Below are 21770 nucleotides of genomic sequence, written 5' to 3'. Positions count from 1 at the left end.
CCTGCTTCCCCCCACACCCTCTCTGCCTGCTTGTGGTCTCTCCCTCTGTGAAATAAATAAATAAAATCCTTAAAAAAAAAACCAAAAAAAAAACTCTCTCCCAAAGACCAATATATTGCCTCTTAAGATCATATTCTTTACAGACCTGTACCATACCCCTGAAGCAAATAATACATTATATGTTAATTAAAAAAAAAAAAAAAGATCATATTCTGTGAGGTTCAGTCCTTGGCCCCTGTCAAGTAAGACCTGGGCATGACAATTCTGACAATTATATTCCAATATTTACTGTAGCAAAAGGACCGGATAAAGGATGTTATTTATATTCTGCTTTATTTGATGTCCATTAAAGCAAGAAATTCATTCTTTTATCACATATCATAGATACTTTGCTGATACTCTTGAGATAGACTTATGCTGAAAGATTCATTTAAAATAATAGAAAGGAACTAGGCCTCTTTTCTCTATATCAATCAATTCTACCTTTTGTTCATGATGATTCGAGATACAGTTAGTCCTTCCATTTGGGTTGTGTTTACTTTAAGGTCGTCCCCACTGAAGTTAACATTCTAAATCCTGGGGCATCCACTGTGAAGTGTTCTATGATCAGGCATGGTCTCAACATCCCTCGGTTCATATTCTTTCTGGGCCAACTGTTTGCTCTTAACTCAATCATCTGTTGCCCAGTAGGCAGGAGGGTAAAACTAAAAAGAAAAATTAACTGCCATGTCCAGTACAAATATGTCTAAACAAGAAGAAAACATGATAAAATAGAGGGGAGCACTGATACCAACAGATGATCATGGCAGAATATAAAGCTTAGCTCAGCATAAATAAGCACTTTCTGATAATGGAGTAAACTGCTTTTTTCTCCATCACTGGAGAAATTCCAACAAGTGTCATCAGGGACTGCTTGCTAGTGATAAGATTAAGAATATTCCTCTGTTGCACTGAGAGTTAGATTAGGTGATATCGAAGAAACCTCCTGGCCAAGAGTCCATGATTCATTGACTCCATAGAATAACATAAGAGAAATCAATTTGATTAGTATTATATCACATATAAAACACAAGTAATTTACCATGTCTTTATAGTAAAAAAAAATTTCCCCAGACTTTAACCCAGCACTGTGCAAACCCCAGAACAGACCCTATTTACTTGAACCCTAAGGAAGATGTGAAAGATGATAAAAAGGGGCCTTGGTATTACTATAAGATGTTACTTGTTTGCAGTTACATTCCTCGATTCTGCTGGTGGGTGGGGATGTGGCTGGAGAGAGCATGTGATTCTCAATGCCAAGATTTGTGTTAGAGAGCAGCTAACACCTCTTTTCTTTAGTACTGAGTCCAAGAACAGAAGTTTCTTGCACCACACCTGGACCTGGCCTACTAGAAATGGATATGCTCCGACAGGTGAATATGGCTCTCCCTTTCATTCTGCTCTTCACTTTTACCCAACTCACTCCCTCTTAAGCATGAGAATCTACGCTCATTGCCTTTGGTATAATAGCTATTAAGAATTTGAATATGTATTTGAAAATAAGTATGAAAATAAGTTTGAAAAACAGGAAAAAATATCCTTGAAATAAGGATGATCACAAAACAGTCTGTTATTTGTTGACTGGCAAGTAATACCTTTTAAGTGGTATTTAATACATTTTAATATAGCAGTAATGGATAACACTTTTGGACCCTGGAGTTATCCAAACCATCTGGACTTTTGCATGCATTGTTATGAAAGTCCCCATTACAAATTTTTTCTCAACAGATGTATTTTCCCAGAACATAACTTTGTCATATTATGGACATTCAATACTCAGAAGTGTATAGTGTATACAAGTGTATAGTGAATACTTACTCTAAATCATACCATGAAGTTTGCTTTGAGAGCAAGCAAATAATTTGGAACAAAAATAATGTCAAAGTGATTTTGGAGAGCCACACTAGCTTTAAAGCAGCCTTGGACTCCCTCATTCCTGTCCCCCCGGGCAAGGTTAGCACAGTGGCAAGGAGCTTGGGTTTTTCTATCAGGCAGAGTGTGTTAAAATCTCAGTTCCTTAATCTGCCAGTTTTATGACCAAGGGCAAGTTATATGTCTCCATGAGCTTCAAAATCCCTCATCTGCAAAACAGAGATGAAAAGTGGTAATACTGATTTGCGATGATTACATTAAGTGTTGTGTAAAGCACTCAGCCAGTGATAAAATCTTGCATTTCTTTAGTTCCAAAACACGTTTTCTGTAATGCTTTCACAGCTCTGAAGTTAGGAAGTGTCTTACAATAGATGTGTAGAGTGAATGTCTGACCATTAGCTTTTTTTTATTGTAATGTCAGTGCTTGACATTAAGCTTTCGTAGTCAAGGCATCCATTTCGAAGACCTTCATCTCAAATAAACACATTGGCAGCTACACAACTCGATAAAGGGCCAGGCCTCCCCACCCACCGAGTTTCCCCTTTTAAAAAGCTCAGTCTGAGTAACCCTGCTTTCCCTTCTCCAGGCTTACTTCCCACTCTTGTGTTTTAAATTCACCAATTAATAGTGAACCTGGGAAACCCTAGGTCCGTCTCTCTGTCTCATTCTTTCTCTCTTTACCTCTCTCTCTCTTAGTGCTACCTTACTCTGCGGCCCTGGGTGTGCTATCCACCTTCTACGACTTGTGAGTAATGAACCTTGTTTCAAAGCGCCCTGATGCGTGTTGTTGAGGTGTGTTCTGCAATCGTAAGAACTACAAGGGTCAGTCCAGGAAGAGAATTATCTCCAATTGGGACATGCCTGTGAGGGCTCAAATGAGTATGAGCCAGGCGAGTGTTCCCCTAGCATTTCAACCTTGACTGCATCATTTTCAAGAGGCTCAGAGCAACCCAAAACAAGAGAACAATTTGTAGTCCCTGTTGACCAGGGAGCATCTGTGAGGTAAATGTTGTTCTTTGTTCTTGTGTGAATTCAACTGCGGATGCCCACATTATTGTCACTTCAACTGACAATGTGCTTAGTTGTTTGTATATGTGCTGAGTGTCCTTGGCTTCCTCCGGTATCTTTTAAAAAGGTAGCACTGTGATTCCAATTGAAACAAAAGTTAAAATGTATGTTTGAGGTGACAGAAAAGGAATATTGTGACATTGATATTAAAGACACAAATATCATTGTTGAAAAATCACAAAATTCCGTATTTTCTTGCAAGCAAAAAAATCAAGACCTAAGAAAGATACCTGATGGGGAAAACAAAGGCAGAAAGAAATGCGGATAAAATTAAATTTCCTTATAACCTGCCACCCAGTGAGGCAGGTGGAGTGTAACATTCCTCCAGGAAGCTCCCAGCTGTCTGCTGATGCTTTCCTAGAGGGAAAAACAACACTGGCTTGACACTAGCTAGGCCTCTGGGATCCTGTGAGTGTTCTTTAGCATTTGAAAATCCTTGTGGAAACTTCCCTTTATACTTCCTTCCTCCAGCCGCAAAGTATAAAATCAGTTGCTTCTTACAGTCCTGGGGCAGCAGTTCTATCCACCCAAGTGTCCTGACCCCATGCTTCAATAAAGTCACCTTTTTGCACCAAAGACATCCTAAGAATTCTTTCTTGGCCATCAGCTCTGGACCCCAGAATTCCAAATCACATCAATACCTGCAAGTAAATGAGACCGTTAACATTTTCTTACTTAAGTATCTACACAAAGATCATCTATCAAACACCAAGCAGTAGAAATGAAGACAAGATAAACTGATACCAAGGAAGAGGTAAAAGGAATCTTACAGAAATGACAAACTGATAAGACCAATTCATATTTTACATAGCACAAGTAATGGGGTGTTAAACAAGAATTTGTAAGAAAGAAATATCCTTCCAACTTTGAGCTCAAGTTCCAATCTGTGGGATCATGAAGACTAAAACAAGAGAGGAAGGAAGGAAGGAAAGAGTTAATTTCTTTTGTACTTTCCTTTTAATATATGCCCAAAGGAATAAATCGTAAAAGTTTATGTTTAAATAAGTCGAAAAGGACTTTATCAATAAATTATTTCGGGGCTTCTGAGTGGCTCAGTACTTAAGCATCTGCCTTCGGCTTTGGTCATGATCCCAGGGTCCTAGGATGAACCCCACATTGGACTCCCTGCTCAGTGGGAAGCCTGCTTCTCCCTTTCCCACTCCCCCTCCTTATGTTCCCTCTCTTGCTGTGTTTCTCTCTGGCAAATATAAATAAATAAATAAATAAATAGTTTTAAAAATACTCTAAGATAGAATTCTGTTAAGTTTTATTGACTGTCTTTTCTTTTTTTTGGGTACACAAAATGATGGTACATCTTAAAGCTGATAACATCTTAGACTGGATGAAATATGATAAGAGTTAGCTATTGTTACAGCCATATCTCTGCAACCTTAGCAAGATTTCTCTCAAAAGTCTTCTTTTTTATAAAAAATATTTATTGATAGAAGACAGTGTCACTTTGCACTTTGAAAGTTGCTCCATAATTTTCAGAGTCCATTTTACAATAGGTACAGCAATGACCAAGAAATTAGACAAAACTTAGATATTCAGTCATTTACCTATTTCTTCCATATCTTGTAAGATTGGGTAGTCTCCTGTGACTTTTCTCCTGGGGAACTTTTGATAACACTTCTCAGCTCAGACACAGGACGGATGTGCCTGTTTAATCTAAGAAATGATTCAATAGATTTTGGATGTCAGGGCTGTAAGCTCCGCATCTGAGTAATAGTCTACAGACCAAAGCCGGTATTAGAGAGGGTTCTCAAGATCATAACCAGGGATAGCCCTCGAGGAATGTTGCCCATCGTCTAAATTTATCTCGCATGTTATCCTCTTTGCCCTTAATAACTCATTGTAGGTATGCACACCACACATGTTCATGCATTTCCGAGTACTCTTCTGACTCTCCACTGGCTATGAAACAACAGAATAAAACTAAACAAGGGCAATATGCCAGGAGAAAACATGTGCAATTCTAACAGAATGATAACCTGACTACATGTGGTTTCTTTTTGTTTGTTTGTTTTGGTTTGGTTTTGGTGTTGGTTTTTTTGGTCTCCTACAGTCTATTTGTGAAGGGATGCAGTGGAGGAAATGCAGATAAAAATAAAATAACCCAACTTGAAAGTTTTAAGCTCCCAATAGTTCCAATTCTGGCATACACAATGAATTTGCAGGAAGCTGACCAGTGTTGCCTACTGCAGAGAAAATCCACAAAAGTTGTATGGGCTGGAGGAAATAGGAAGAAGATTTTCAGAGAAAGTAAAAGAGGTAGACAGAATTTGGTAAGCCAGCATATTTTTGACTCCAAGAATAGAGTCCTAAAGTAGGAGTAAGGGAAAATAATAGAACCCCTAATATAAATAAGCTCAAATCCAAGAGTAGAAAACTCCTGAGGGCCTTTTTTTCTTGGGTGCAGCCTCGAAAAATGAAAAGCACCTTGAAGAAATATCTCACACTTGGCAGGACAGCAGTAGTAGCTGTGGTAGGGAGCCCATTGCATCTGGAGGTATTGAAGGCCAGCAAGAGCTTCCTAATCTCCCATGCTACCAGAGCATATAAAAGGGGAGGAAAGATGGCTAGGTAAATGGCCAGTTTTATGCTGATCTTCTAGTGTCCTTACCATGTCTGTCTTCTCATCCTGCTATTATCCTACTGCTGGATTTACCATGTGGTATGTCTGGTGGGTCCATGATTTATTCCATCATGGCAAGAGCCCTGTGTGAGCACTAGAGACTGTTCCCTCTAATCCTTTCAGTGGTTCTTTCTCCACTTCTGGTATTTTCCTTTTATGCATGTGCTGATCACTACTCAGCTGAAGACTTGAAGAAGACCCTCTACGGATTTCTGGGGGTCCTTCTCTGTGTGGTTCTAGCCTCTCCACGACCCTGCTCTGTGAACTCTAGTCAACCCAGTCTCCCTGGACCTCCACCCCCCTTCGCCACCTGATACTCCCTTCCTTATACTATCTCAGGTTTCCCAAATTTCTGGGGCCATCGTCTTCCTTGCCTGATGCCTAATGTTTTGAAAACTTTTTCAAAGATTTTAATTATTTATTTGAGAGAAAGAAAGTGAGACCACGAGCCGAGGGAGGGGCAGAGGGAGAGAGAGAGGGAAAAGCAGACTCCCCACTGAGTCTAAAGCCTGACAATGCAGGGCTTGATCCCAGGACCCTGAGATCATGACCTGAGCTGAAGTCAGACATTTAACTGACTGAGCCACCCAGGTGGCCCTTGAAAATTCTTATTTAATGTACCATGTCAGGTGTTGTAGTCATTTCAGGTTGGAGGGTATATTCATCTTCTGTCATCTCATCTTAGCAAGAAGCACAAAATCACAAAATAGTGTAATTTTTTTTTTCTAGTGTCTTAAATTGACTGGTCTTATTTGAGTTCATATATTCTGATGATACTCTGGGATGGTTTAGGATGGTCCTTTTCAAACAATAGTCCTTCTTCCTCAAATTAAAATGTCTATAAACATCTTCATGTTTAGGATTCTAGAGCTAAGATCCCAATGTATTAAAATATCTAGAGGGGAGCCTGGGTGGTTCAGTGGGTTAAGTTTCTGCCTTTGGCTCAGGTTGTGATCTCAGGGTCCTGGAATTAAGCCCTGTGTCCCGCTCTCTGCTCAACAGGGAACCTGCTTCCCCCTCTCTCTCTCTGCCTGCCTCTCTGCCTACTTGTGGTCTCTGTCTGTTAAATAAAGAAAATCTTTTAAAAAAATTAATTAAAAATAAAATAAAATATCTAGAGTAAAAGCAAACCACAAAAACATTTTGCTTACACATTGCCAAGTACCTAAAATCTGGATGTATCCAAGTAGTCTGATGTTTGATTTCATATAGACCTAATATCTGAATGCTTAGTTTTTCCTCCTTCCTGTCAGCTGTTGGAGCCCAGTACCCATGAGTGCAAACTACAGACTATTCACCATTCCAATGTTAATCCCTTTCTTCTCTTCAAACAGCTTTGGAATGTAGCCATACTGAACCAAGGAGGGTCCAGGAGGTTAAAAATAAGAAACATTTTTTTTTTCTAATTAGAGAGTGTAAAAATCATTCTAATTTTTCGAATTAGAGTTTAGAATTTAGTAATTTTAATGGCATTTTAATGACAAATCACTTTCGGTTATTTTTAAACTTGTTTATATTCTTCCTGACAGAAATATTTTTCTTCTCTGGGGATCATTTTGTCCTTTTCCATTTGGCTTTTACTTTTGAGATAAAGCCATTATCAATAAACCATTTGGGAGGACAAAAAAGAAAGATGGCCTATCCTAGGCAGAAAGCCCCATGCTCATCGTATCTAAACATACATGGACCCAGTGACACACCCCACAGGGAAATGGCTCAGTATACCTGATACTAACTAAATTCTCTAGGACTGAGAATGTTTTTATTTTGTGTTCTCTCTACATTAAATACTCAATCCTATTATGTTACTGTGCTGTCACAACAGTGTTATTCTAAGTCACAAGTCTTTTCACTATTCGTAAATTATAGTTTGCTGTCAGTTTATACCAGGCACTGGCCTACTTTGGGGGGAAAAAAAAAGGATTCTCTGTTTTTTAAAATCCAGTTCAGAGACTTTTTAAACATCATCAGTTACTTGGTTACTTGACAGACCTCCCTGGTAGCATATGCTCTATTTTTAAACTTTCTTAATATCCAAACTTCATTTTTAAATTTCTATACAGCTTTTAAAAAAACACTTCAAAAGATATTTTCAGTGAATTGTTCTAGGACCAAGACAGATTTTTTTTCTTACATCTTATTAAAGCCTGCCCTTTTTTTATTTTTCATCATTGAGAATGGGAAATTATGCTTTTCCTCCCATTTTCCTTGTAATATTTGCATGTAGACAACCACACATCTTCAAACTTGGTTTAACGATCCCTGAAGGAAGACATCATTTACATTAAAAGAAATGAAAGAGGAAAAAATATGGTAAGTATCTAATGATGTAGATTTTTAAAAATTTTCTCATGTACATTACAGGATATAATTTAGCCTCTGAAGCTACATAATAGAAATTCCTTCATTTAGGTGGTGGTATGAGGCAAAATCTGGGAAGCAGCAGTCTTAATAAATATACAAGGGACTTGGACATGAGAAAGGAAAAAAAATTAAAATCTAGTCGTCTTGGCTTATTTAGCTTGACTGTAATCCCTGGATTTTAGGATTTCTGGTTAGAAATCCTACCCAAGAGTAGAGACGCTTTATCACAAAATAACACTCTCCAACACTTGCAGATTGCATGCCCCCTTACCTTGCCCTCCAGCCCAATCCTTAATATTGGCAATGAAAATCCCAGACCAAAAAATCTAGGAATTTAACCTCAAAGTCCACAGTAATAGAATGTGCTTTTATTTTGACAGTGGAATGAATCTACTAGAGGTTACCAAATCCGAAGTGTTTAGGTATCCTGCTCCAGGGCCAAGTGGTTTAGGAGACTAATGCAAATGAGTGTCTGCTGTCTGCAGTCCCAGGATCAGGATAACAGAGAAGCTTTCTGCCTAAAGAATGTAAAGTCAGGAGCTTTGTGAGGTGGGTGCTTTCAGAATGCAAGATTTTCTGTCTCTCGGTACTATTTTCCTTCCTTTGTTTCTCTTTTTCTTCCTAAATGTCATACCATATCCTGCTATGGAAAATGCAAGAAAGGCAGACCAAATTAAAGAATAACATACATAAAACCTCCATAGAAATAAGCATGTTACCTTTTGTCATATTACCATCTTGGACTTGTATTGTTTTTACTGTTTTCTTTAGTAATCATTTTTCATATCGTATTGTATCACAACACTTTCTCATTTTATTAAAAATATCTTAAATTTAACTTTCAGGGGTGCCTGGATGGTGCAGTCAGCTAAGCCTCTAAGGCTTGGTTTTAGCTCAGGTCATGACCTCACACTCATGAGATTGCAACCCACGTTAAGCTCTACACTCAGCATGGAGTTTGCTTAGGTTTCTCTTTCCTTCTCCCTCTGTCCCTACCCATGGCGCTCTCTCAGTCTCTCTCAAATAAATAAATCTTAACAAAAAATTTGATTTTCAAAAGATGTAAAATCTTTCCAACTTAAGGATACACTAGGTATTTAGTTTAGTTTTTCTTTTTCTTTCCTCTTTGGGACATTTTGTTTATTTTTACCTTTCTATTACAAAAACAATGCAGTAGTGGATGTCTTTGTTTATAAATCTTTCTATGTTTTTCTTTTTTCTTTTTTTTACAAGATTTTATCAGTGAGAGAGAGAGAGACAGAGAGAAAGAACACACAAGCAGGCAGTGTGGCAGGCAGAGGCAGAGAGAGAAGCAGGCTCCCTGCTGAGCAAGAAGCCTAATGCAGGACTTGATTCCAGGACCCTGGGACCATGACCTGAGCCAAAGGCAGCTACTCAACCGACTGCACAACCCAAGTGCCCCTTTCTATGTATTTGTACATATTTATGTTTCTGGCATATATTCTAAAAACAAAATATCAGGACCAAACATATGAAAAATTTTAACTCTCTCAATACAAATAACCACATTGCTTTGTAGAAAGGTCAGACCCATTAATATTTCCATCTTCAATACATAAGAACATTTATCTTTCTATGTCATTATAGCATTAAGAAGTATAACTATTTTACGCTAATATTAGAACAAATACTATCTCACTGTTACTTTCATTTCTGGTTTTTCATTATTTACAAGGCTACCTACCTTATATGTTAAACAGGAATGTAATTTTCTCTACTGAAAATTGCCAACTTGTGTCACTTGATCATTTATCTTCTGAGGTTCTAGTGTTTTTCTTATTGGATTTTATGAACTCAATATATACTAAGAATGTTAAACATTTCTTATCAAAATGTGCTGTAGGGGCGCCTGGGTGGCTCAGTGGGTTAAGCCACTGCCTTCGGCTCGGGTCATGATCTCAGGGTCCTGGGATTGAGTCCCACATCGGGCTCTCTGCTCAGCGGGGAGCCTGCTTCCCTCTCTCTCTCTCTCTGCCTGCCTCTCTGCCTACTTGTGATCTCTGTCTATCAAATAAATAAATAAAGTCTTAAAAAAAATGTGTTGTCATTGTCCCAATGCACAATTGTGACAATAACAAATTTCACATATGCTTTTGTATGTAATCAAGTCTACCATACTTTCTTTTTATAGATTTTTACATTGTTTTATTTTCCGTTTGTTCTTTGGTGAAAATAAAATAAGAAAAACTAAAGACAAACTAAAGACTAAAGACAAGGCAGGCTGTGACCCAGACTCACTCTTGACAAATTAAGAGTTGTTTATTATGAACAAAAGCTTTGCCAGAAAAGGTTGTCAGCAAATGAGTATGTTTCCCCAGTCCAAAGAATTTTTCGTTATGGGATCCGTAGATCCTATGGAAGAGTCTTAATCACTCTAATGAATTGTGTCTTAAGTCTGTCCCATTGAGCCCTCTCATGTCCGTGGTTCAAAACATATGGTCGGTATTAAATTGGTAACCTCACTTATAATCGCTGGCTTAATAAACTCCAACAACAAATATTTGCAGAGCACTTACTCTGACCTAGGTCAGATTGAAAAACATCCCAGGTTGAACCAAGAGCATGCCCTAAACAGATAAAATACCTAAAGACCATATTTAAGTAAATTGCTATATCTCAAATGTCTCTGTGAGTCTACTCTTCTGCCTTCATCTGTTCGACATTTAGGGTCATCAGCACTAAGGGCCAAATGAGGAGTAGTTAACGGGAGGGAGAAATTAAGTGTCGGCGTTCATTAAGCAGCATAAACAAAGCTGCAAAATAAGAAGTGGACGAAATTGGGTCTAGCCTGGAACCAGGATCTGCTAATAAGCTTTCTGAAGTGCATTCAGACTTTTCCTCCCAAAGGCAATATCGACAGGCCCATTTTGACTCATCTTCAAAATAACCCTATCATCCTCTTCCAACTACATTTCTTTAGAATTAAAAACTGGATTTGGATTTGGATTCAAAACATAATCAAGGACTTTCTCGCTGCAAGACAATTTCTAAATCTCCAAGATCTTGAAAAAAGGCAGCCAAGGACCGAGAAATACAAGCATGGAAGCTGTTCTTGTTTTCTGACACAGAAAGTGAAATGCTATTACTAGTCCTGCCACATCCCTCCACTCCCCACCCTAACTGATTTCTGACGGGCATCTGTTCAGCCATTCTGTGGACTCCTTTATAAGTTTTATTAAGACCAGAACCGACAGAGGTCCTTGAATAAGGGGACTGACTCAGTCCCGTTGTTCGTCAGTAATCTCAGTCAGTGGCTCTTGGACTAAAAATTTCATGACACATGTCCTGTATCCAAGCTCAGATGTGAGCTTTCATTCTGTTACATCATCACACTCCTTGCAGGCCTCTCTCACAGATCCTCATCAGACACTTCCACGTGCAGGCTCTTTGCACCCCATGTCCCCTGCACTGTCAGTGGGTTATACAGCTGCTTCTGCTTCTCCTTGTTTTCCCATGTGGTTGCTGAACAAAGGGCTTGCAGAATCAAAGTGAAACTGGTATATCCTCTCTCTTATTCTAGATCTCTGCCTTTTCTCATCTCCCCCAGTTCTATTGGTCTTTATGATTGAAATGATGAGGAAAAAAAAAAAAAAAAACATTGCCCAGAGAGGGGGAAAAAATGAAGTTTGATTCTTCTCTAAATTAGCTGAATTATAACCCAGGACATGTACTTCCAATAACAGTAAAGTGAAAATCTTCACCAGGTAAATAGCAAAGTACCCTGCAGAGTGGTCTGATGCTTCTGTAGTTTACAGACCAGAACACTATGGGACCATATGTACAGCCTGTTGCATAGTTTACTCAGGACGGGTCAAAAGTCGCCCTTATGGGTGATACTCCCATTTGAATGTTCTAAATATTGGAACTCACAGGACTTTTCCCCTTCTCTCCTGCCAGATTAAGTGTGAGACATCACTGGTTGACTGTTGGCCAGACAAAATGTGTATTCAAATAGATAGATTATCTGACCGTCATTAAATAATGGAATTCCTTAAATTCTACAGTTTAACTATCACAACAAATATTTGGCTCTTGCTATATCCTTGGCTCTGTGCTAATCACAGAGAATATAAAGGTAAATAAAATACACCCCTACCCTTGAGGAATTCACAGTCAAGTGGGGAAGACAGACTAGTTCATAGATAATCCAATATAATGCAGCACACTTAATAGAAGAACAAAGAAAAAGTACCATTGAAACACTAATCCCATTGCAACTGATGAACCACTAAACTCTACCTCTGAAACTACCAATATACACTATATGTTATAAATGCTCTATATAAACTCTACCTCTGAGACTTTAATATAAACTGTATGTTAATTAATTGAATTTAAATTTAAAGAAAAGAAAAGAAAAAGAAACATTAGTTGCAAAAAACATCTTGCAGAAACACTAAGTAGGAAGTGACCAACTTCACCTAGGGTGCTAAGATATATTCATTAAGCACTTCCTATGACTGTATTAGGCACGTGAGAGATAGAAGGGAATACCCCTCCTGTCTCTCTGTAGTGTAAATTAAGCTGAAAAGACAAACTAGAACAGATAAGTACATAAATTAAAGTACAATTATAAACAATAGAAAGTAACGTGAGGGAAGAAACAGAGTGGTATAAAAGGAACCGATAGGGAGAACTAATTAAAATTAGGGAATCAAGGAAGGGTTTTTAGAGGAAATGCCATTATAGCTAAGTCATGGAGGAGAGTTACTGAGTCACCCTGACTTGCAGTGGACTTGAATTTGGTGTTAGCATGTTGGTGATATTTGTTACCTCAGCATATCATAGCCTGCTCTCACTAATGGAGACAGACCGGGAGAAAGGAACAGACTCTCTTCCCACATTATACTTATTTCCTTGTAAGCATTCTTATTACGTTTGCATGGGTGTGTTATATTTCCTCTATTTCCTGGGAACTTTGTGATTGCTTTGGTTAAGAATTGCCCCTAACCAATGTTCTTATAGCAAATAATAATAACCTCTTCACTGAGTTAATGTGACACATAAAAGATTCTATCATCAAAATCTATTCCACTCTCTCCCTTTTCTTCCTTCTTTACTTGCTTCCTTTCTTCCATCCCTTTACTTTCTACCCTCTTCCTTTCTTCTTTTCTTTCCTACTCAACCATTTCACTTCCTTTCTCCTTCCCACCCACTGTAAAAAAAAAAAAAAAAAAAAAAAATGGCTGCTCAATAAATACTAGTGATTACCTGTTAATTGATAAAATAATACCCAACGTGCTAAATACTGGGGCTTTCTTATCTTCTCCCCTTTGTCTTCCTTTTCTCTCTTGTCCCACCCCAGAACCCCTACTCTGGTCCAAGCTAACTCCCTTGTTTTTTCCTTCTCTGTCATGGTTTAGGGATTCATCCTGATAGTTTGGGAGAGGGGAGCTTTTGAGAGTGAGAGCTTCCACTTCCCAGAGACACCATTTGAATGTCTAGACTGCGTAGTGGGACCTCATCTAATACAAGTCTCTTTGTCTATAAAAATTCCACTATTATCATAATCAGAAACAGTCAGGGGATCATAAAAATCTTTGGCAAGGGGAAATCATGGAGCTTAGGAAATCTTATAGGTCTTTAGGCTCATGGTGTCAGCCTGATTTCCTGCTTCCTTCTCTGAAGTGGACTGGACCAAAGGAACAACAAGATTTTAAAGTGCACCAAAAAGAAGAAAGGATACCCAAGCTGTAAACTAGCCAACCCTGCTGGCGCTGCGTGGCAAGTGTTGCAAATAAACAGCTGGTACTGGGTGAAGGTGCTTCCAGGCCACTGGTCCTGGGGTCCTCTTTTATTCTTAAATTTATCCAATTCCTGCCTTTTGACTTCATCTTGTATATCTGGGTTTGGACATTTCCTCTGGCCCTATTTACTTCAGGCCAATCGTTAGAAGCCCACCTTAACTCTGACTCTAGTAGATCAGCCCGAGACGTGATCGTACATTTATAAGATCTTATAAATAAATAACTTAAAAATGAGCAAGATGAAGTTTTAGTGCAAAAAGCTATGGCATGCTGGAGCTAACTAGCACTGGCTCGTGAGAACCAACTCTTAGGTTTTTAGGAATTTAGCAAGTCAGTTGTTAAACAGAGTCATTATTGAAAATCATGGTACTTAAATATGTAGTTAAATAAGTCATATTAAAATGAAGGGAATGCATATGTAAAACTTATCACTTTGTGATTGCTTTACTATTTCCTATGTTCTTGGGATTATCTGGATCGAATTTATCGTATGATGGAAATGCTATATAATGGTGTGTCATTGCACACATCTTCCTAACTGCATTCAGTGACCCAGGCATGGTGAGTGTATTCACACCATATAAATCAGCAAATGTTACCAGAGCTTTTTTCTCCCATAGGCCAGCTGTTAAATAGTTGACTACACACAACTAGAAGAGTGCTGGTGTCTTTCGGAAGTGGTTAATAAAGACAGATGCATGGCATAGGGAGAATATTTGTAGTTACTTCCCCCAAAATCCATTCTCATAATGTCCTCTTCCTAAATAAGACCTTACATTTTTCACTTATGTAGTTTGCATGGTCCCTTGCCTTCAGGTGCAGAACAGGACCCTTATTGTCTCAAGCACAGTGGCCAGTCCCCAGCCTCTGACTACTGTCAGTCTGGTTCAAGGATGAATTAATGGTCCAAATTGAACCAACATGGCCACTGAGGCTGATTTTGAAGGACCTGCCATTCATAACCTGTCATTCCTACTATACAGGATCAAGGAAGTTTGTAACTGTGGAAGACACTGATAGCTATCTTGGAACCACAAATGAAAAGGACTACCCAAGAATGCATTTAAGCTGAGGAAATAGAACCCAAAAATGGTGAGAGAGAAACTAGATTCTGGCCCAGGCGCAGACTGAAAATCTAATTATAGACTTTCTGTAAGTCAGTGAATTCCTTTTTGACTTCACCATGATTGAATTAGACTTTCAGTTACTTGTACCAAAGTGATGCCTTCCTGATACATGACATGGAGTTTATATCTTTAGATGGGGTCATTGTAGGAAAAAGTAAATACTCTCAGTCATTCGTATCAAGATTATTTGTGTAGATATGCCTGACTCTTTAACCAGGGAGCAAACTCTTTGTAGGCTAAAACTTTTTATTGCACATCACTGTTTCTATAGTTAACTCAACACTGTGCCCTGCACAGAGTAGGGAGCAAGTAGTAATAAGTATGTAACTTAGGTCTGCTTAACCGATTCGGTTCGTAAGTCAGGGAGGGATTGTGCAAGAAGTGGAGTGAATCCGAGTAAATTCCTCTTCCCTTCTTTGGCCCAGCGGCCAATTTGAATCCATCTGTTGTCATTTGTGAATGTCCCAGGAAAAAAAAGAATGAAGTAATATGGCTCTTGAGTCCAACAGTCCAGTCTCTCCAATGAAGAAGGTGGTAGTTTTCTGCTGGAATGCAGTGAAAAGAAGTCATCATCTTTTGGTTAGCGTAATCACCAAGAAAATTCCTTTTGATCATGTTTTCATGATGCCAAATATCTGGATAAGAATTAAAATGTGCAGTCAACATGTCTCAAAAAATCTAGGCCTGTGGCACCACGGTGACGAAATACCCAGTTACTTAGCCAGACTTCTCCTCTATCCATGAGTCTCGGCTTCCACAGCTCTGGTAGCCGTATCTATAATAGACTCTAGCATAGAGTAAATGCTCAATAAACATTTCTTGGACAGATGAGTTGGCCCGATGGATGCCAATTTGTTAATTAACTCATAGATCAGAAACTAAAATGGCCTGGTGGAAAAAAAAATACTTTTTTTTTTTTTAATTAAATGAAAAGACCCTGTGTTGGCTCTAATACAGTCTAACATTGTGACTACAAATGATTTGTTTCCCATCCTGTCCCTTGGTTTCTCCATCCGGAAAATGGAGATAATAGTGCCAGCCCTACATTCTTCAAAAACTTTGAAGTATCTCAAAAGAGACAGTAACTGCAAAGGCGTTAGGCTAAAGATACATTGCCAAAGCTTAGCACGGATACATTTTCATAGGATTAAACACTTATCTCAGTCGTCCACTTACTTATTAAACTGGCAAAATTCCATTTTCAGTTTTTATTCCTGTACATACTAGCAACCGTGCATTAATCATTTTCTATATTGCTATTGCTTCCAAAGTATTGTTACTAACATCTCTAACCATTTCCAAACAAAACTGCCACATCCAACACTGCAAATTTGCCTTCGAAGTCACAAACCTTTTAATGTTGAATTTTTAATGATAAAAATAGAGATACTTAACAAATCTAATCAAACGGGTACTTATTTAAAATGTGAAGTAGTATTTCTCTAGGGTAATCACGCTTCCCCTAAGACATTAATAGCAAATCAGTCTTTCTGTCATGGGCATTCTATTTACTCTGTTCTCATTTTCTCCTTCAAGCTAAATTCTATTTTGCATGGTCCCCTTTCCAGTCTTAAAAAAAAAGATCCTGTACCTTTAATAACAGAGACCTGGTGAGAGGTTTCTTTCCAAACTTGTTCCCTGGCTTCCAAGTGACGAAACCAGCTGTAATTTGAGAGCAGAGAGATCCTCAGGATATCATTAGCCAAAGGAAAAGCTCCACATTCCCACCCAGTCCAGAAGTTGAAATCGTATCAGAAGGCAAGAGCCTTTCTCTCCAGCTACACGCTCCACCTCTTAGGAGCAAGGGGGAACTCCGAGGGACAGTGGGGCACCAGAGCCCTGGAGCTGGGGTTCCCTCTCCTGCCTGTGATCCCGCCGCCACCGCCTGGAAGGAGCAGGCAGCATTCCAGTCCAGAGCACAGGAGCAAGAGCCTGGGTGCACCCTGTGCTGTGTGGCTGTGCTCCCCAGGCACCGGTGACACAGCCACATGAAGCCTGCTGGGGAGGGGGGGCCAGGGTGCAGCAAGCCTGCGGGAACTGAGGCTGTCACCGTCTTGGAAAGGCACTGACTCCCAGGGGGACCCCCCCTTCTTCGTGCCTGGACGGACGGTCTTCTCCCGGGGTCCCCGGTCACCCTGACTCTCCAGGATGGTGTTCCTGAAGTTCCTCTGGATGGGTTTCTTCTGCCACCTGTGTCAGGGCTACTTCGATGGCCCTCTTTACCCGGAGATGTCCAATGGGACTCTGCACCACTACTTCGTGCCGGATGGGGACTATGAAGAGAATGATGACCCTGAGAAGTGCCAGCTGCTCTTTAGGGTGAGTGACCACCGGCGCTGCTCCCAGGGGGAGGGGAGCCAGGCCAGCAATCTGCTGAGCCTCACGCTTCGGGAAGAGTTCACTGTGCTGGGCCGCCAAGTGGAAGATGCTGGGCGTGTCCTGGAGGGCATCAGTAAGAGCATCTCCTACGACCTGGACGGGGAAGAAAGCTATGGCAAGTACCTGCGGCGGGAGTCCCACCAGATCGGGGATGCCTACTCCAACTCGGACAAGTCCCTCACTGAGCTGGAAAGCAAGTTTAAGCAGGGCCAGGAACAGGACAGCCGGCAAGAAAGCAGGCTCAACGAGGACTTCCTGGGGATGCTGGTCCACACCAGGTCCCTGCTGAAGGAAACGCTTGACATCTCTGTGGGGCTCAGGGACAAATACGAGCTGCTGGCCCTCACCATCAGGAGCCATGGGACCCGGCTAGGTCGGCTGAAAAATGATTATCTTAAGGTGTAGGTGGAAGGGCAAACTGCCAGGGAGAGGACAGCAAGTGAGCCCGGTTGTGGAGGGCGGGGACAGAAGACAGGGCTAACATTTCTTTTGTGCTTCTTATTTTTTATATCTGGATTTGCACTTGGAGAATGATCTGAAGTGATCTTTGAATAAGTGAGAGTCAAGTTGTTTCATTTTTGTACATTATTTATGGGATTGCTATTGATTTACTTGGAAAGAACAACTTAAAGCCATGCCTCCTGCCTTTGCTAAAGGACTTTATAACTCTGCAGAGACACCTGTTTCAGCCACATCTAGAAGGACGCAGTTTGTGCAGTAGGGAGCGATTAAAATTCCCCACCCTGGAGATTATGTGAAAATACTTAGAGAGGATAGTGCAGAGCTCCTTTTCGCCTTCAGCCTTCACTCCTGGGCTCTGAAACTTGTCAGCTGTCTGTTTTTCAGATGAGGTCTGAGGTGCTGCTCAGCCTTCCTACCAGCTGATGGAATTTGCCAGTTTCTTGTTCTCTTTTTCTCTCTTATTTATTAACCATGGTCTCCAAGGTTTTGTTTTTTGTTTGGGGGGGGTTTTGTTCATTCTTTGTTTTTGTTTTGTTTTGTTTTGTTTTTTTGTTATTCGTAAGAGTATCGCCTAGAATTTGTACGCAAATCGTCCTTTGCAGGGCATGTCCGAGGGGCCTCTGTGAGTGTTAAGTTGAAGTGACCACATTTAAGAAGTGCAAGCTTTGTGGTGGGTACAGACTCAATGTTGCTAAGCTGATTTGTTGTGTCTCTCATTGTATGCCTGTGTCCTCAGAGCTACAGTCCGTTACAAAAAAGTAGATAGATTGTTTGAACCCACGTCTGAATGTCGATGATGCAGGTTACCAATGTATTCGTTCTGGGTTTGGGGTTTTGCTTCTGTTTGAGTATTGGAAACTTGTACTTCAAGTAAGGCGGGGGGGATTCTAATTCTAATAATTCCTTCACTTAGTTTTATTATTCAGCCAATAAATATGTTCTCGTATAACACTGGCTTATTTTCTAATTGATACCCATAACTTTCAAAGTGCGAAGAGGAGTACAGTGCAGGAGGAAAGAGATGGGTGGGATTTGAGCCAGTTTACTCAGCGTATCTGATCAAGAAGGCAGAGGGATGGCTACGCATTTGGCAATCAACACTTTCCTGGCCGCCCTTACCATCCCCAAAAGAAAAAATCTAGGTCTTGCCAGAAGTTGATCTCTGCTGGTCTGCCTAAAAACTCCATTCCCCCCCCCCACTTTTTCCCATAGAAACAACTGGAAAATTTATGACAAGGCTCAAAAGTTATATGCCCTCGTAATGCAGATGGAGGGCCCATGCTAAGTTACAGGAACTATAATGATGTTTAATAATTTTGAAGCCAGGTCTGTGTTATTGACTAATGATTTCAAAAGATGGAAATGCCCTTTATTTCATGTCTTTCCCCAGGCTTTCCCTCTCACCTTAAATGTTTTCCTTTTATACACACACACACACACATACACACACACAGAGGAAAAAAAATAAATGTTCATATCTACTCTTCAAACATTGAAGCATTTTTTTCTCTCCCATGCATGAAGAATCCAGTTTTCTATGTTTATAATGTGTCCAGTATATTACTGTAGGGGATACTGACACCCAGAATGGCTGACCCTTGTTGCAACAGCTTGAGGACTCTTAATGTGCTCCTTGCAAGGATGTTGAGGCCTGTAACTTTGCATAGCTACCTCATTGTTTAAAATATAAAAGAACAATGCATGGAATAATACTTAAAATAATCATTTGTAATCTTTTTGCATCACTCAGGAGACTGCTTTTAGCTGCCTTTATACGGGTGTGTGGGGAGAACATAAATGATTGTTGAAAAGTGTTTACTTCTTTATGCTATGAAAGACGAGGGAAAAACAGCAGAGGCAAAGGAGATGCCGTTTGGCACTTAAATGATTGTAGTTTGTAGTTACAACATTTAATATCTCAAAATTTTCCTATCACTCACTTCACAGGACTCAAGTCTAATCCATGGACATATTAAATGTCATCTCTTCAGTCTCCCCGTCTGTAATAGGAGAATATTAAGCACATGGCACGGTTAGAAAACTGGCTTCACTGTGCATGCTAATTTCAATCAACCCGTAACGGCTGCATACACTATTGGGCTAATAATGATTTAGAAGGCACAGATGTAAAGAAGGCTGTCCCCAGTTAGAGAAGCCTTCCATGGGTGCAGAAAGAGGCGCAGGGGCACATCTGCTACAAATTTGAAAACCCTGAAACACATGATGTATGAGGTTCTTTCCAGGGCCAACATTCTATGAGTCCTGCAAAACCAGAACGAAATTATCTGACATTGAATCATCCATTCAAAGCTAGATGTACAGCCAGTAATCCCACAGCATCTTATGTAAATGGCCTTAGAGGGCAAATGAGAATTTCCAGGTGGGGGGAGTGAGCCGCCCTAGATACCAGCACAGAGACTAACATCTTGAGTCTTTTCCAAATCCTCTTATGGGGGGAGGGGAGGCAGGGAACAGACCCACTCACCTCTTTCCTCCTGACTACCTTGTTATGCTTATTAGGACCTCCTTACTCCCCAGGTGACAGATTCTTTTCAATAGTGCTTCTTTATTTCTCAGACCATGAAATAATATTTTGAGAATCTGAAGAAGACTACATACTTTCTTCCCTGAGAAATCTGACAAAAATATCCATACAATTTAGGATATGCTTTATTTTTATAAATACCAATCCCTTAAACTTGCATCAGGTAGGTTGCATCCCTTAAGGATGGGATGCACGTATCCCTTAGCATGCATCAGGAGTTAGGTTGTGGGTAATTCTGGGATACCACAAAGCTATGGGACTTAATCTAACTAAAAGTTTTAAAAAGCCTCTTGGAGTTTTATTTGAGTAAGAGACATTTTTGTTATTGTTATAGTTTTCAGTTAGCTTATTTTTAATGTTTTATTGACCTATTTGAAAGAGAGAGAGAAAGAAAGAGAGCACAAGCAGGGGATGGGGGCAGACTCCCTCCCCACTGAGTGGGGAGCCCAGTGCAGGGCTTGATACAGGACTGGACCCAGGACCCTGGGACCAATGACCTGAAGGCAGATGTTTAATTGACTGAGCCACCCAGGAACCCTAAGTTTTGGTTCGTTTTAACAACAAAACTGCTAACTTTTTTGAGAACTCAGGGCCTGTGCTAAGAATATTGCCTGAAATACTTCTCTTAATTCTAGCAACAAACTGTGTAAAGAAAGTATCATAGAAAGGGAATTATGCCAAGTGCTTCAAACACTTGACACCTGACACAGAGTGAATCCTCGATAAATGTTTAATGATTATTTTGGTAATTGAGCCCAGAAAGCCTAGAGAACTTTCTCAAGATGAGAACTGTGTCTTATATACTTCACTATGTACTCCCCTTTTAAACTGATGGTTATCTAGTAGAGTATAGATCAAATAAAAGAAGAATGTGGAGGGTCGGGGTGCCCTGGAGCCACCAGCTGTCTACTGCAAATGCTGTCCCTATAGGTCTGTCAGCTGACATCCCATAACAGTTCAGATGTCTGACCTCTGTCAGTCAGAAGCTGAGGGGCTCCTGTGTTTACAGAATTTCTCACTGCTACTTTCTGTGTGATGCATTGTTAAATGCCACTACTCCCCACTCTCCCAAACTGATCATGTGAAAATTTCCATATCCTTACTTTGAAGCATTCCATAGGTGTCTGTCTGTCTAGAGTCTGTTGATAAAAAACACCAGGCCTTGTTAGCCTCTGCAACCACCAGGCCACACGCCTAGAAGCTGGCAGAAGCCTGCTGGTGGAGATGTGTTATGAAAGGCAGCAGGGAGAGGCTGTGCCACAGCTCACATACTTTTCATTGTCTTTTAAATTCTTTCTTATAACTCTGCTAAGGAAATAGGCTCAAAGCTTTCTAAGAGAAGCCTTGAAACATAGATTATAAACTATTTTAGCAAGTAATAAAAATATCCATGAAAACCACTAAAGATAGGAAATCATTCTAAATGGTTAGCATGCTCAAACTTCCCTTGGGACATTTTTCCGAGGATGTTAATAAAATCTTTTTGATAAGAAACAATAATCGGTTGTGAA

General features: G+C 40.0%; 2 protein-coding genes across 2 annotated transcripts in view; one reads left to right on the top strand and one right to left on the bottom strand.

Annotated features, from left to right (window-relative positions):
• Positions 1-309: 309 nt before the first annotated feature.
• CCDC34 (coiled-coil domain containing 34) overlaps positions 310-21770 on the bottom strand; it is a 333393-nt gene continuing 311932 nt past the window's right edge. The window contains exon 10 of the transcript XR_009405454.1: positions 310-3620. The gene's annotated coding sequence lies outside the window, so the exon portion shown is untranslated. The remainder of the gene's footprint in view (positions 3621-21770) is intronic.
• On the top strand, positions 16584-18663 carry FIBIN (fin bud initiation factor homolog). Its single transcript, XM_059406856.1, has one exon. The coding sequence runs from the start codon at positions 17022-17024 to the stop codon at positions 17655-17657; it is 636 nt and encodes a 211-aa protein (XP_059262839.1). The 5' UTR covers positions 16584-17021; the 3' UTR covers positions 17658-18663.

This window comes from Mustela nigripes, chromosome 1 (assembly GCF_022355385.1).
Source record: "Mustela nigripes isolate SB6536 chromosome 1, MUSNIG.SB6536, whole genome shotgun sequence".
Lineage (NCBI taxonomy): Eukaryota > Metazoa > Chordata > Mammalia > Carnivora > Mustelidae > Mustela > Mustela nigripes.
This window is presented reverse-complemented; position numbering and strand designations above follow the sequence as displayed.